We start from the raw sequence: 16,690 nt of genomic DNA on the forward strand, positions 1-16,690 counted from the left end.
TCAATTGTCATGGTTTCTATGCGATATATACAAATTGTATTACTGCTACACGCTAGTTTTTGTATTGTAGTCAGTTTTGTCTTGCTTATTTTTTTGAGAAGGTAGATACAAGACCTAGTAAAACAAAAATGTAAGAGTAGATGAGGTCATTGTTTTTCGAAATATTTCGTTCCACAATCAATATCCAACTACAATAATTTTTAAATATGAAGAAGATAAATAATTAAAGATAGGCCTTCTTTTATTTGATTAACTGGGCCTCCTGAAAGAGAAATATACTAATGAATATCTGAACGGAAGTTAAACAATCAAAGCCACTGCCTAATTTGATAAAGAAAGTAACTTCAAAAATTTAAGATACAAAGTTTTTTACGGGAAAGTCTCTTTTTAAGTTTTCGAAAAAAATTATGTCTTATATTTTTACCAGGGCCGAAAGTAGAGCTGAAAAGCCTGTAGGACAAAAGCAAATTTAGGGATCCCATCCAAAAATCATTGGTTACAATAATATTGTGGGAATTGCAAATTAAAAATATAAGAATTTAATCGATAGAAAAATATTTCTTCACATCGTTTATTAAATTGTGTCAACCCTAGTTGCTCAGTTGGTTAAAGCGTAATCAATTCCGTACTAGGTTTGTCTAGGGTAGCGGGTTCGATTCCCGCTGTCATAACAAAAAATTATTTTCATTTATGGTTGTGTTGGGCTTGTGTAGTGCATGGTATATGCCACGGTCATATATACAGGTCTGTTAACTTCATATACCATTACATAGAGTGGAGCGTATAGTTGAACCGTAAAGTAGTTCCCGCGTGGAACACTGGTGGCGCATGAGTAGTCGTTTGCATTTGGTATACTTTATTTCGTATTGATAACGCAAACTTCGACAAGCACGCCATCTGCAGTCTAGATCAAGAAGCTCCAGTAGCGATACGCGTATCGGTCACAGGTTTGGGCAACGAGTTGTTAGACCTGTATATACGACCGTGGTATATGCAAACGCTAGGGGCGCTAAATTTAAATTTAATCTACAGTATCGATGGCAAATAATTATGTCCACCAAAATACAAAAATTAAAATAATTATTTTGAAATTTTTTTTTAAAATTATTTTGTTATAACTAGACTGTTGTTTTGGCTTTGATTTTTACAAATATTTAGAAATAATATAAATCATCTGGCAAGAGATAGTAACAGTAACAATGTCCGGGGTTTTAACATTCATTCTTTAAACTGTTCAAAAAAATTTCCCTGCAAAATACAATAATCTAGAACAGGACGAACGAAAGAGCATTAGAGTTTTATGGCATGAATATTTCTGAGATCCCTAGTATTTCCCAGAATGAATCATAATGTTTTTGAAGCTTTTATAGTGTGATGCGAATGAAAGCTTGGTATCAAATATAACATTCAAATCTTTTACTGTAGACGTTCTGTTTAATGCTGAGTTTTGATGGTATCTATGGAACATGATAGAGGAGTTTTTATACATGTGTAAATAAAAACGTATTCAAATTTCAGCTTTGCACAAGCACATTAATTTCACTACTTGTTTCACATTTTCGAAAGTTTACGGAGAGATGACGCATCAGCACAATGTCCGCCAAATTGCGATTTTCTTAATAAGGTCGTACTAAAATGTGTATTTAGAAAATTTTTGGCCTTATTCACAGATTGCAGTATGTACTTAATTGCTACGTTCTCTTGAGGTGGAATCCATAAGGACTAAGGTAAATTCGGCAATGTCTCTCAGACTACAATTGTTTTCATACATAAACAAACAAAAAACAGATATTATCCAATGACAAGTATATAAAACTGTGGACGCTTTTTTAATGGAAAAAATAACATCTTATAAATTAATGAATTACATACTTAAGTAAATCAAAATTTAAAAAATGGATTGTAAGAAGCTATCCGTATTTTACGTTAATTATACAAATTTTTATGATTCGTATTATTTTGTTGATTAGCATCTCACATGTGTGGAGCTATTAAATATAGAATATGTACAAGAAAGCCACCAAAAATTTATGGTGTGCGTACTCGAGTTCCAGTTCGAAATGTCTTAATGGTATGCAAAGCATTAAATTTAGAAATAGAATTTATTGAAATGGATTTATTCGCTGGAGACCATAATAAACCTGAATTTGTAAAGGTGGGTTCTTAAAAACAATGGTTTACCATGTTTTTATTAGCTCCCTTCTTTTATATATGTCCCGTGGAATTTTGTAATTGATTTTAAACTAGCTTTTATAACGGACTAAAAAGTATAAAATAATTAGCCCGTGATAAAAAATAGCTATTTTTGTTTTAGATGAATCCACAGCGTACAGTTCCAACGATGGACGATGATGGATTTTATCTATGGGATAGCCATGCAATAGTCACATATCTTGTTAGTAAATATGGTAAAGATGATTCTTTATATCCGAAAGACTTAAAGAAAAGAGCAACAGTTGATCGTTTACTTCATTTTGATTCTGGAATTTTACTTCCAAGAGCACGAAATATATTCGTAAGAAAAGCTATTTTTATGTATATTTAGTTTTTTTTTTCTATTTTGGAGCGGTATCGTCTGAAAAAGATACCTAGATACCTATTAACATAGAGAACGCGATCCAAATTTAATTAAAAGTTGCATCAATCTGTATTAACTTATAACCGATTTATTTGTAGCATCCTATTATGTTGGAAAACGCCAAAACTATTCCAGAAAAAAATAAGGAACGAGTATATGAAGCCTATGATTTTTTAGAGGTATTTTTCGATGAATCGTCGTCTTGGATTGCCGGAAAAGATTTAACTGTTGCAGATTTATGCATAATACCAGTTGTAACCACATTAAAAGCTTTCCTGCCAATTGACGAATCTAAATATCCAAAAATATTAGCTTGGATTGAAAAATGTAAAGGTCTGCCATATTACGTGGAGATTAATAAACGCGGTAATGATGCTTTTGTTGAAAGAATTAATAAAATGCTTCTTTCGTCCTAAATGTACTCGTCAACAAAAAAAAAAAAAAATATCCAACTGAAAAAATCATCCACAGTTTTATATGCTTCAGTTAAAATTTGGGCTTATAGTTTGTATCCAAAGAATACTTAACAAATAAGATAGATATACATATATCACACCAATCAACGGGAGTATCTAACTGGATAATAGTGGGAATGCATAGATATGAGAAGTTGATTCTTGGGCTGGCGAAAATAATTTAGGAATCTTTGGTATGAGGTACAACGAAAAGAAAAATTTTTGCCATGTAGAAATTGTTAATTAACTAATAAACATAGGTTTCTAATAAATGAGATAGTATTTTGTAAGACGTCAAACACATTAAACGTTTATGTATAGCTACGCATATATTTTATGTCTTATTTTATTGATAAATGGCAAGTAATTTGGTGGCCTGAATTCGAACTACGGAAAAAGCGGTTCAGTTTCAGTTTAATTGGTACGGATTTTTATCGCCAGCTGGCAGAATTTATCTGATTCGAATTTGAATATTTTGATTAGCCTTTAAAAAGACACTTTTTGTTGTAATTAGTACGAATTATTATCGCCAGTTGGCGGGGTGCAACTACCAGTTACCAATTCATCCATCTACCGATTTCCCATTAGACCAATGTTAAATATGCCTACTTTTGAAGTCATTTATTTATTTAAATAATCTGGAAATCCCCTCTTAAAATTTTTAGAATTGATTTAGACATAGTCCAACTTCATATAAAAAAAAATTAAACCTTTTATCCAAAATTGCCCTGGCGCTCGTACATCCTTAAATATTTAAAAAAAAAAATTTCAGATACAAAAAAGCAGGCTATATTAACGTAATTTCTATTATAGTTTCCACACAGTTAGGAATAAAACTGTTCATTGACTCCAATATTAATTTACAAACTGTTTTATTTTATGAATTATTACAATTTTTATAAACTTTTATAAAAAGTAAGACATAAAACTTAACATATAAACAGTAGGTACATAGGATTTTGATGGCGTGTTTAAAGGTTTAATAATGTACGGTATATTAACCTTATTAAATAACACCATGTCAAGGGTTAGAGAATAAAATTTTTTTATGGCTCTTTATTATTAAACATTTTTAATATTCCTCCTTCGTTATAAGTAATTTCTGTTTTTTATATGATAACATAATTAGAATCGACCATATTGGCATAGAATTTAACGAATTTGAAAGACTGGGATTGGTTAAATAAGCGAAATTATATTAAGTTTACAACATGATAAAAATTAATGTAAATTGGTCCAATTTTTCCAAAAGCAAAACCTAGAAAAATTGAATGTTGCACAAATACATTCACATAATGGAAGTAGTGATTTCCAAAAAGTTCAAAAATTGAATTGTATCTATGCTTAGTTCAAAAACTGGATTTTATCTCATAAAATGATAAAGTGTAAATGATTCTCTTTCAAAAAATTTGTAGTTTTAATAAAGTAACATAAAAAACAGTCTATAAATTAAATGGACAATGCTATAGTTTTGACTTTATTCGCACCGTGCTTGAGTTTTATTTCAGGCGTTTCCATGGTAACGATACTACTATAAAAATAATTTTATGAATGTATATATGTCTATGGTTTACATTGAAGATTAAATACTATTTTCTAACAAATTTTAATCAGTAATTAGGTTAATTTACATTTTAAAAATATCATTTTTGCAATGTTATTAATACAGTAAACTTGTCGTTTGCAAGTAGGAGATAGTCTGCATCAAATCCGGGAGTTCCAATTTTTTGCAGACTTGTTTATGGTGTTGTTTTAATGAATAATCCAAGTTTGTGACCTCGAGCGCTGAACGCAACATTGTCAAAAATCGAAAAATACGTGAAAGTTTTGGATTTTGACGATTATAACCCTAAAGGAATATTTGTTTGATGAAACCTTTGCAGAACGTTTTTAAAAAAGACTAAATTTGCCACAATTTGAGATGAGAGAAAGTTTTTCATTTTTTCGAATTTCGAAATTTTTTGCAATATTATGTCGTTTTGAAATAATTTTGACCCAGAAGAACTCCACCACACTACGTCAGAAGTAAATGGAAATACCTTCAGCTAGTTCGAGTGATATATTGCAATATTGAATAGTCTGAAATATTGCAAAAAATTTCAAAATTAGAATAAATGATAAATTTTGAATAGCTTTTTCTCGGAAACTATTGAGTCTACTGAGACGATTCTCATATTGTAGCAAATTTATTCTACTATAAAAACATCTTGTATACGTACTTCTAGACCTTCATGGTATTATTCGACAAAATCTGAAGAGAAAAAACTGAAATTGAAATTTTTTCTTCGAGTTTTTTCGACTTTTTGACAAAGTTGTGTTCGTCGCCCGAGGTCACAAACTTAAAAATTAGCTAGGTACATGTCGCACGAAGAACAAAATTGGAAAGGAAATACTTATCCAGTATTAGTAAAGATAAACTGAGGCATTTTTTGAGTAAAAGAAAATGTTATATAAACATGAATTCCTCATGAGGACATTCCGAAAAAATGTTTCGAAGCAAGTATAAAATTAAGTATCCAGACATTTACCTCATCTACACCCGGTTTGTCTTCTGCCTTACGATGCATGCCAAGTTCATTAATGTGGTTATAACAGTTGTACCAATATTGTAATGTTTTAACGCCGTTAAAAATTTTATATATTACACATTCTAACTAAAAATTTTGATGTCATTTTAAATGGTGTTTAATTATTTTGTTACTGTGAAAAAATTTATATTCTCATATGAATTTTTTTATGTTTAGAATGTCAGTTACTAAATATTTTACATCGAAAATGTTTATGGTTTTAAATTTTAATTAAAGCCTAGAATTGTGTGGTTTTCTATTTTAGGTAGGTATATAAATATTATACGGCGATTTTTAAAATAATATTTCTCCAAATCTTTTTTCCCCGACTATACAATGGCGAGAGTTATGTGTTTGACCCATATGTATGTTCGGACCTAGCTTCTAAACTACATAGCATAATTTGAAAAATGAGGTATAGTTAGAAGTGTCTTGATCGTCCGCTGGTTATAGGCTATGTGGAGTTACCTTTAATTGAATACGGCGAACTTTCGAGGACATAAAATGATCGAAAAAAAATTTTGATTTAATGATAGCGTGTTTGGAATCAAATTAAAGGGCGTAATTAGCATAACATATATATTTTCAAAAATATATATGTCGTTATACTTAATCACGAAATTATAACCGTAAAATAGTTTAAAATGTATGTATTTTCGTCTAGACAGATAAGATCAAACCCTCAATGAGTAAATACATCATTCTGATTCAATATATAAATTTTTCTTATTGCCTAACAGGAATGAATAGATCAATTCATGTCAGTAACGTCAGTATGACGTCACCATTACATCAGCCTCATGTCCGGAATGTCATAATGAAGTCAATTTTAAGTCATATGTACGTAGGTGATTTGGGGAAAAAAATTTGATATCACTTTGACATCATTGTTATGTCAGCCTGACGTCAGTTAGGTCACAGTTATGTCAATATTATGTCAAACTTATGTCACATTTATTACGTAAAAATCTTACGTCAGGAAGTGTGAAATAATGACTCATATATGACTCTTATGTGACCGATTTCTTACGTAAATCCTGACATAACGTGACGTCATTCTTACATCAATTTGACGTAAATGTGTTCACTGGGCTATTCCCACCTAGCTGCTAAACTGCTTATCACAATTTGGAAAAGAAAGTATTGTTAGAGGCATTGTGATTGTCCGATGGTAAAAGGCTATGTGGCTTACTATTAAATTAAATATGGCGCCGTCTAGTGGACATAAAGCTATGATAGCACTTTTCAAATATATATATGTTGTTATACTTTCTCACGAAATTATAGCTCAAAAATGGTTTGATTAAAATAACGTTCGAAAACTAAAACCCCGAAAATTACAGAAACGCGCTCTTAAAAGTATGAAAACAAGAAAATATTTTTATCTGAAATTGTTATGATAAGTAAAATCGTCATTACAGTCGGGGGACCTCTTTTCGGTCCTGTGGAAAACAGTTTCATCTTAGAGGTCCCTCAACTGTAATGACGATTTTACTTATCATAACAATTTCAGATGAAAAGATGTTTTTGTTTTCATACTTTTAAGAGCGCATTTCTATAATTGTCGGAGTTTTAGTTTTCGAACTTTATTTTATTGTTAACGGTTGTAAAAAGTTCTAACTATTAAAGTTGACAATATAGCGCATATTTCATTGTAAACTTCCAATAGTAGATGTATCTTTGTAAATGACATACTTGAACAGTGTGGATCTTACCTATAGGCAGAGTAGGCAGCTGCCTATAGGCCTCCACCCAGAGAAGGCCTCCACCATTTGCACAAAAATTGAAAAAATTTATAAGAATGTAGAAATATTATTAAGAATTTATCACACATTTTAACAACTAATTCTAGTAGCGAACGAGCATTTTCAAAGATGAACCGAATTAAAGATGGTCTACGTATAGATACATCCATGACTGAAGAAGATTTAAATCATAGATCCATCTTAATCTCATCATGTGATATTTTAGATAATTTAAATATAACAGATATTATTGAGAAATTTACAAAATTGAAAGACAGGATAAAGTTCCACTGTAATTAAATCCGTATAGTAAAATTATATTTGCAGCGTCACGCTATAATTACGATTGCACATTCAAGAAATTGTACAAGCTTAGTCGTTTCAGTCAGTTGCAAATTGAATGATAAAGAAAATTTCACAAGCTCGGTCGCTTTGTTTACTTAGATTTACATATTCAAAAATCAAAAATTTGCACGACCTGAGTTAATTCGGTTACTTATGTTCATTATTCAAATATCAAACAAATTGTATTAGCTGGGTTAGTTCGGTTACTTACGATTCTTAAGATACTTCACGAATAATTTCATTACAATCAAACTTTGTGAGGACCCTGGACTGGAAAAATGGAAAAAACGCTGACCTTACAAAAGCTTCCACCACGTTTTGCCTAAAGGGGCGCAAGTTCGGCCCTACTTGAGTGTATCTTTGTAAATGATTACCCATCTAAGTATAATAATATGTGGACATATTTCCTCGAAAATATAGACTCAGGCACACAGGTAAGCAAACAATTGACTGAGTTAATTGTTGAAATACCTTGTATACAAAGTGTTGAATGTCACTGCTTGCATTATTTTTTTATAAATTAGAAGAGTTTAAAAAACCAAGGAAATTATGGCAACCTTTCAGCCGCCTTACCTAATAAAAAAGGTTTAATATTTAATTTTATGGCAAGAAAGCGTGTTTATTTTGTCGAAATAAATTTTTTTGAGTCTTTTTATTTGGAAAATAAACATTTAGAAGTACTTTTTTAAACATAGTAGAATATTCTATTGTCGATAAACTTTAAATGTATTTTCTTTCGATTAAATTTAATAATGACACATTATTAAGTCGCATTTCTTCCGAAAGCTAACGTTTTTCGAAAAAATGTTTTGACAAAAATTGTTAGTTTTTTGTTATTAGTAGGATTAACTTTCCAATTTAAATTATTATAATATCTCTTACCGTTTAGAATGTAAATTAGCTATTTAAGCAACCCGAAGAACTAGGTCCAATCTGATGTCACGACATGTTGTCCTTCACCAAACTCTAAAAGTTTTGTTGAAATTATTTTTTAATAAGTGATGCCTCTGGTGAGATATTCAGATGCATAGATTAAAATGAACAACCGTGTATTTCATGTACACAGGGTATAAAAATAATACAATTAGATTAACACTAACTAACAATATATTTATTTATCCTAAAAAATTAATGAATTTTTATTAGATATTTCCTCTAGTTTTAATAAACACTGATTGAAATATGTATGCGGCTTTTATGACATTAAAAAAAAAAAATTAACTAAATAAATTATAAAATATAACATTTTATGAAATAAATTTTTAATTAAATTAAAATTTATAATTTTATTATTTATATAAAAAGTTGTTTGTTCATTTGAATGTTTTTCCTAAGTGCCATTATAAATAATTATTTTATAAATTCATCAAACAAAACATAATTTTTTTTTCAAATTCTGCATATTTTTTTCTTTGAAATAATAATTGAAGGAGTCTACTTTGTGCTTAACGTAAATGATATGAATGGATGAAAATTACGCGGGTTTACCGACACATACGGGTCAATTTAGATAAAATAATTGTAACTTTTGATTTAAGTGGAGAAATCCTTTCAAATTCGGTCTTAAAATATTCGCGAATAACTCTAGCTACAAAATAAGTAACGAAAATGGACTGAAATATTTGTGCGGATGATTGTCGGGTACGCTGAACATTTTTTTAATGTGTGAATTGTGAATATTGTTAATTTCAACGATAAAAAAAAGAAAGTTGGCTAAAATCTCACTCGAGAGTTTTGAAGGTCGTCAATTTGAAGTGAAAATTGGATAATTCAAAATTTCCAGTCCACTGTGACAGACTGCCAAAAAGACAATTAATATTTTAACGAAAAAAAAATATATAATCGGACAAAAATTTGTATCCTCTGAAAATATGTGATACATATCAAGGTATACTAAGAATAGTCCCAAGTTTGTTATACCCTGTCTATATGTTATATATATATCAAGGGATACTAAATTTTGTCCCAAGTGACTAAAATTTTCGGGTCTAAATCGAAAAATATCGATCCTAGAAAAAAATTGATAAGAACCAAAATTGTACGAAATTTAATTTCAAATAACTTGAGTCATTACCATTTTTTGTATAAAATTGATAAGAAACGAGTTATGCAACAAACAAGAATTCACGACCACCGTTTTTTAGGTCTAAATCGAAAAATATCGATTCTAGGAAAAACTACTATGAACCAAATTGTACGAAATTTAATTTCAAATAACTTTGGTTCTGACCATTTTCCGTGTAAAATAGAAAATAAACGAGTTATTCAATAAACAAAAATGCAAACTATGCCAAAACAATATTTGAAAATATGTAATTCATACTAATTGACGTCACAGCCGCCATTCATATAACTTCGTGAATTTCCGGATCGTTTTCCCCAATTTGAATTTTAATGATTTTCATTGTCTGTTTTCTCGGTCATATTGCTCCAAAACAAATCGGGGAAAAAAATTTGCCCATTAATCAAGACATTTACTTTCATTTAAAAAAAAGAAAAAAAAATGTGAAAAAGGTCCATTATGGGAATATCAGTTATGTTTGTGTGACATGTATGTATGTATAATGTGATAGAGTCATCAACATTGGCTATGCATGGTATTTCGACAATTAACTCAGTCAATTGTTTGTTTTCACTGGTTTTATGTAAAATTCACTCACAAACAAATTTTATTATAATTAAAACTTCGATAAACTTAATAGTTTATGAGATATTTAAAAAGAAAAAACCTATTTTCGCGACCTTTGACCTGGAATTTTTTTTTTGGTACATGATTTTGCAATGAGCTTTTCATAGATCATTTCTTGCATCCTTATAAAGATAGTCTCGGTGAAAATAGTTCTCTTGGATATTTTAAGTTTTTTATTGTCTTATTTCTCTGGGCTATTTATGTTGCTTTCTACCAAAAATATTAATAACAATTGAAAACAAACAATTTACTGGGTTAATTGTTTAAAAACCATGCATAGTCAGTGTTGATTTCTTTATACATAAAACATACATACATGTGACACATACATAACTGATATTCAAGTATAGAACATACTATAAAATTTCCGCCTAATTTGCGCCCTCGCGGGTAAACAGTGATATTTACGAAAAAATGCTTCAAACAAAAGTTGTTTATTTTTCTATAAGGAACATTTTATTCATTTAAACTTTTGTTATATCTCTAACGGTTTACAAGATGGGTCCTACGGACCCATAGGTCCAAGCCCAATTGACCTATGTTGCTCATTTACGAACTCGACCTCACTTTTTACGTCCTGAGTACGTTGTAAAATTTTAGCTCGATATCTTTTTTCGTTTTTGAGTTATCGTGCCCACAGACGGACGGACGGACGGACAACCGGAAATGGACTAATTAGGTGATTCTATGAACACCTTTACCAAAATTTTGTGGGTAGCATCAATATTTTTAAGCGTTACAAAGTTGGGACTAAACTTAGTATACCTTGCATATTACATATATACATGGTATAAATATATGGCAAACGCATACGTTATGAAAAATATATAATTTATGCGGCGTTAATAAAATTAAACAGGTAATGAAAAATTTACTTATTGATATTTGGTGAAGCATATTCATCATCAGTAGGACGAAGTTTATAAAAAATGCAAGCAAATAATGTTTGAAAAGTTTTTTGCTACATTATACAATTAAAAAGTAACAAAATGAAATTAAATTATACACATAGGGAAATTATTTTCAAAAACACACAACAAACAGAAGAGAAGATGTTTTCACACAACAAATTTTATAAACTTCAATTATATCATAATTAAAGAGTAGAAATATGATAAAATAACACAGAAGATTTAATTATAACAACGACAAAAACGGAATTATTTTAACAACAAAACCAACACCAACCAACAGCGGGACGAGATGGCATTCATTACCATTATAAATGTAATATTGTAAGGTTCTTCGATTTTAAATCAAAGATTGATGATCTATTGTAATTTGGATACCTGTTCAGTTTTTATACCATGCATATATGTAATATGCAAGGTATACTAAGTTTAGTCCCAAGTGTGTAACGCTTAAAAATATTAATGCTATGAACAAAATTTTGGTATGGGTGTTCATAAAATCATCTAATTAGTCCAGTTTCAGTTGTCTGTCCGTCTGTCGAAAAAAGATATCAAGCTGAAATGTTTACAGCGTACTCAGGACGTAAAACGTGAGGTCAAGTTCGTCAATGAGCAACATAGGTCAATTGCGTCTTGACTTATGGGTCCGTAAGACCCATCTTGTAAACCGTTACAGATAGAACAAAAGTTTAAATGTAAAAAATCATCCTTATCAAAAAATAAACAGCTATTGTTTGAAACATTTTTTCGTAAACATCACTGTTTACCCGTGAGGGCGCGAATTAGGCGTAAATTGTATAGTTTGTATTATATGGGGATATCAGTTACGTATGTGTGACATGTATGTATGTGTAATGTGATAGAGTAATCAACATTGTCTATGAAATTGGCATTTCAACCATTAACTCAGTCAATTGTTTGTTTTCACTTGTTTGAAGATATAATGAGTCATTTCGATGGTTTCTAGCTAAGTTGGCTACATATGAAAAACGTTTTTATTATAAGGTTTTCGAAAAAAATTTATTCTTTATAAAAAGCTCTGATTTCAAAAATATTAACATTCAGCTATTCACTTCGACATCGAATATACAGGATGACCACAAATTCAGACAGTTCGAAAGGAATGTTAATGATCATAACACTCCCGAGATATGTAAGAGTGTATTTAAACAATTTTTAAAAGAACAATTATATGTATGAAACATGGATGCGTTGAGGAAAAAACGAATTGAAGATAACTATTTAGAAATGAATTGTTAACGAAGGGAATGTTTTGACCATTTCAATTTTAAAATTAAATTTTGCAAATCCTACTTATAAAAGACGTTATCTGTTAAACAAATTAACCAGTCTTCGTACTTAAAATGTTTATTTGATAATTTGAAACATTTATAACAAAACAATTAATACAGAACAATTATTTTTCATTCATTACGCCACAATTATTATTGTTGATGTAAGTAAAAGCGGTTATCTTCAGTTCGATTTTGCCACAACGTATCCACCTTCTTGTGCCATACATGTAATTGTCATTTTACAAAATTGTTTAACCGTTCTTGAACCGTTTCCCTTATTGTACGTTCAAAATGGTCTACATTTCTAAACGACCATCAACATTCCTATCAAACTTTCTCAATTCGTGGCACCCTTTATATTCGAAGTCCAAAGTGAATAGCTAAATGTTAATATTTTTGAAAGCAGAACTTTTTTTAAAGAATAAATTTTTTTTGTAAACCATATAATAAACAAGTGAAAACAAACAATGGACTGAATTAATTGTTGTAATACCATGCATAGCCAGTGTTGATTTCTTTATCACATAACACATACATACATGTGACACATACATAACTGATATTCAAGTATGGTACATACTATAAAACTTTCGCCTAATTGGTGCCCTCACGGGTAAACACTGACGTTTACGAAAAAATGTTCCAAGCAAAAGTTGTTTATTTTTTGATAAGGAACATTTCTTATATTTAAACTTTCTATTTCTAACGGTTTACAAGATGGATCCTACGGACCCAAGACCCAATTGACCTATGGTGCTCATTTACGAACTCGATCTCACTTTTTACGTCCTGAGTACGCTCTAAAAATTTCAGCTCGATATCTTTTTTCGTTTTTTGAGTTATCGTGTCCACAGCCGGACGGACGGACAACTAATTAGAATCACCTAAATGGACTAATTAGGTGATTCTATGAACACCTATAGCAAAATTTTGTGCGTGGCATCAATATTTTTAAGCGTTACAAACTTGGGACTTAACTTAGTATACCTTGCATATTACATATTTGCATGGTATAAAAAGTTTCCCATATGCAGCAAAATTTTTAACATATGGTTTCAACGTTTCATGGTTTGGACAAGGCATTAACACCAATTTGGAGAAGAAGTGCTAATGGTTTTTTTTTTTTGCAAAACCTGATTATGAGACGAAACATGACAAAACAAAAAAACCGTTGGCACTATTCCGAAAGTACATAAAAAACTTGCAATTTAAAAAACAGGTAAAAATTCGATTATTTGCTTGAACTGTATGAGCTGTCGAAATTTTTTCATAAAAAATAGTTTTTGTCAAAATTGAGATAATGTTAAAATTTGTCACACTTTTTATGATCATAAGTTATTTATGATCATCTTTTTCGAGAATACCTCACTTCCTTCTTTAACTCACTTCCTTCATTGAAAGTTGAAAATATAAGGTTCGTATGCAGTTTTCTTAAGATTTTGAGATTATTTTGCTATGTTCAGAGTTCGATAACATGCAGAATGCAGATGCAGAAATTCATAACATACAATTTTGTTTTATTCGCCTCAATCCAATCAATTGAAGCAGAGATATTCAAGAAAACGAGACCAATAAGAAAACAATGTAGAGATAAATTGGCACAAAACCGCTTGCAGAACGTCCCGGAGCCGGAAAACTGCTTTTCTCTATGTTTCACAACGTAATAAATCTATTTAAAAAAAATTAACCTTCTGTATCTTATGTCGTCTACTGTACTATTTCTGAAGTCTACCGTACTATTTTGCAAACATGACGTGTTATAACTATTTAATTTTTTTTTTGAAACTCAGCGCATTTTAATTGCTACGAAGAAACACTCTTCATTTAAAGGACAAAAATCATGGTAATTACTAGTATTATGATTAACAAGCGATTTTGGAACACGAATTGTGAAAATTTTACTTATTTTTCTGTAGATTGTAAGCAAATCGAATATCCTTAAAAATGTATATAAGAAAACCAAAAAACCACTCACAATAATAGGTAAGGAAGGATTGGTAAAGGAAGAAATTTTCAAAAAACGGAAAGAGGCAACCATGGTGATTTTATTAAATCCTCTTGACACAAACAAACGTTTTCGTTACAATGTTTTAAGAGGAATGTTTACTTCTTACTGCAGAAAATTTTACATACAATTTTATTTGCACAACAACATTCTTTGAGAAGGAAAGTTTTTATAGTAAAGAGTGGAGTATTTGATGTGTTTTGTAGTATGATATAATGCTTTTAATAATACATGTTCCTCAATCCTCTGGAGAGTATTAGTAGCCCAACAGCAAGCTACAACACACATATTTGTAGCTGTGAGGTGACTGTTAAAGCTAATCTTGTTATTGTGGTGAAAAATACTTCTGTTTTGTTATATTTGTTGTGTGTATGTGGTAGTGATTTTCATTAATTCCTTCAGCTGCTTGGTTTGAATAAATAATATAAATATTTTTATAGAAAGTTTTTAAAATATTGAAGGTTACACATGCAGGAGAAAAACATGACGTGCACTGTAAGACTTCCTTGTACGCTTATAAACGAATCAAAATAGATCCGAGGAAAGTAAAATTTTAAATGACATCTGGTATAGACGAAGAAACAAAGGAATAAAATTCGAAAAATTTGAGCAGCAAGTCGGATTTGAATGCGATTTTCGGCATTCGATTCGTGAGAGCGTCATGAAATTTTATGACCTCTTTAGATTTATAAGAAATGAAAAATATGCAATTTGCATAAATAATATGCATTTTATAATTGCATTTTAAATTAACCGTAAATATTAAATTTCTAATTCGGTTAATAGTGATGAAACGGGGGTTTTAGGGGTCGCTGAACACGAATATCGTGAAAAAATTGATCTCAGAGGTCTCTTTTGTCCAGGATGAACGGTATGTCCGTCGCTTTCTGGAGTTTTCGAGAAATTCGTTACATAATCAGACCAAACTCGTTTTTGGGAGTGCTGAACACGAATGTCGCGACAGAATTTGTCTCAGAGGTATGGTGCCCAGGGAGAACGGTATCAACTCAACTTACTCGTAATTCTGGGTACCAGGTACCTCTGAGAGCAATTCTGTCACGATATTCATGCTCAGCAACCCCAAAAACCACTGAGTAACGAGTTTGGGCCGATTGTATAACGAATTTCCCGAACGAGACAAATTTTGTCGCGATATTCGTATTCAGCGACTCCAAAAACCCCCGTATAACAAGTTGGAAATCATTTTCATCACTATTAACCGAATTTAAAATTTAATATTTACGGTTAATTTAAAATGCAATTAAAAAATGTATTAGTACGAGATACGGTATTCGAAATATACACCCTCATCTGTTATTTGATTGGTTAAATAATATAAATTTTAACTAAGTTTTTTTGATCAACTTCCTCGATTTGTTAATGATAATGTTAAGGAGAATTGAGCATTAGCCGAGAGAATATTACACGAGAAATTGGAAAAATATAGGTTATTACCTTTTATCGAATTTCCGAAGGAAAGGAGCTGTTGCTTTTGTACTGATGATGGAATATTGAGAAAAATTTCTTCTAATGTTCATCGATCCAACCTAATAGATGTCAAAAATGACCATAGATAAAATTTATATATATAGCGATCACATTTTAAGTCCGATTTGTATAAAATTTGGTATCAAGAAGGGTTTTGGTATTGGAAAGGTCAAGCTCGTTAATGAGAAAAATCGACAGATAACCAGGATATGGAAGGGAGTGGGGATTGCGCAAAGTACAAAATTTTGAATTTTTTCAAAATAAAAAATCTTTTTTTGTATCTTTTAATCAGTTTTAAGCAAAAAACAACTCTTTTGATTTTTTCTCTAGACTCTTGTGATTTTTCTCTCTTGTGATTCTAAAGTGATTATTTGCGAGAAAAAAAATTTCTTTTTGTTCTTTATCGTGTGATTAAGATTATTGTGTTAAAAATTCAAAGGTTGTGAAAAGTTTGCTTTTCTAGAAATAGAAGAAAATCTTACACCAAAAAAAAAAAAAGAACTTAGCCGCAAATTATATTAGTAGAAATAAAGACCATTATGAATACTAAGTCGCTTACCGTTTTCTGCCTCTTTGTCAGAATGTATGCTTAGATATTTAAAACTACGCAAC

The 16,690-nt window shown here is 30.4% G+C and overlaps 1 protein-coding gene across 1 annotated transcript; it reads left to right on the forward strand.

The window, feature by feature from the left end:
- The first annotated feature begins 1,804 nt into the window (after positions 1-1,804).
- Positions 1,805-3,199, forward strand: LOC123299850 (glutathione S-transferase 1-like). The gene is made up of 4 exons (XM_044882242.1): positions 1,805-1,902; positions 1,971-2,155; positions 2,315-2,515; positions 2,677-3,199. Exons 1-4 carry the CDS (start codon positions 1,896-1,898, stop codon positions 2,992-2,994), a joined length of 711 nt encoding a protein of 236 aa, XP_044738177.1. The 5' UTR covers positions 1,805-1,895; the 3' UTR covers positions 2,995-3,199.
- Positions 3,200-16,690: the final 13,491 nt, after the last annotated feature.

Source organism: Chrysoperla carnea, chromosome 5 (assembly GCF_905475395.1).
Source record: "Chrysoperla carnea chromosome 5, inChrCarn1.1, whole genome shotgun sequence".
Taxonomy (NCBI): Eukaryota; Metazoa; Arthropoda; class Insecta; order Neuroptera; family Chrysopidae; genus Chrysoperla; species Chrysoperla carnea.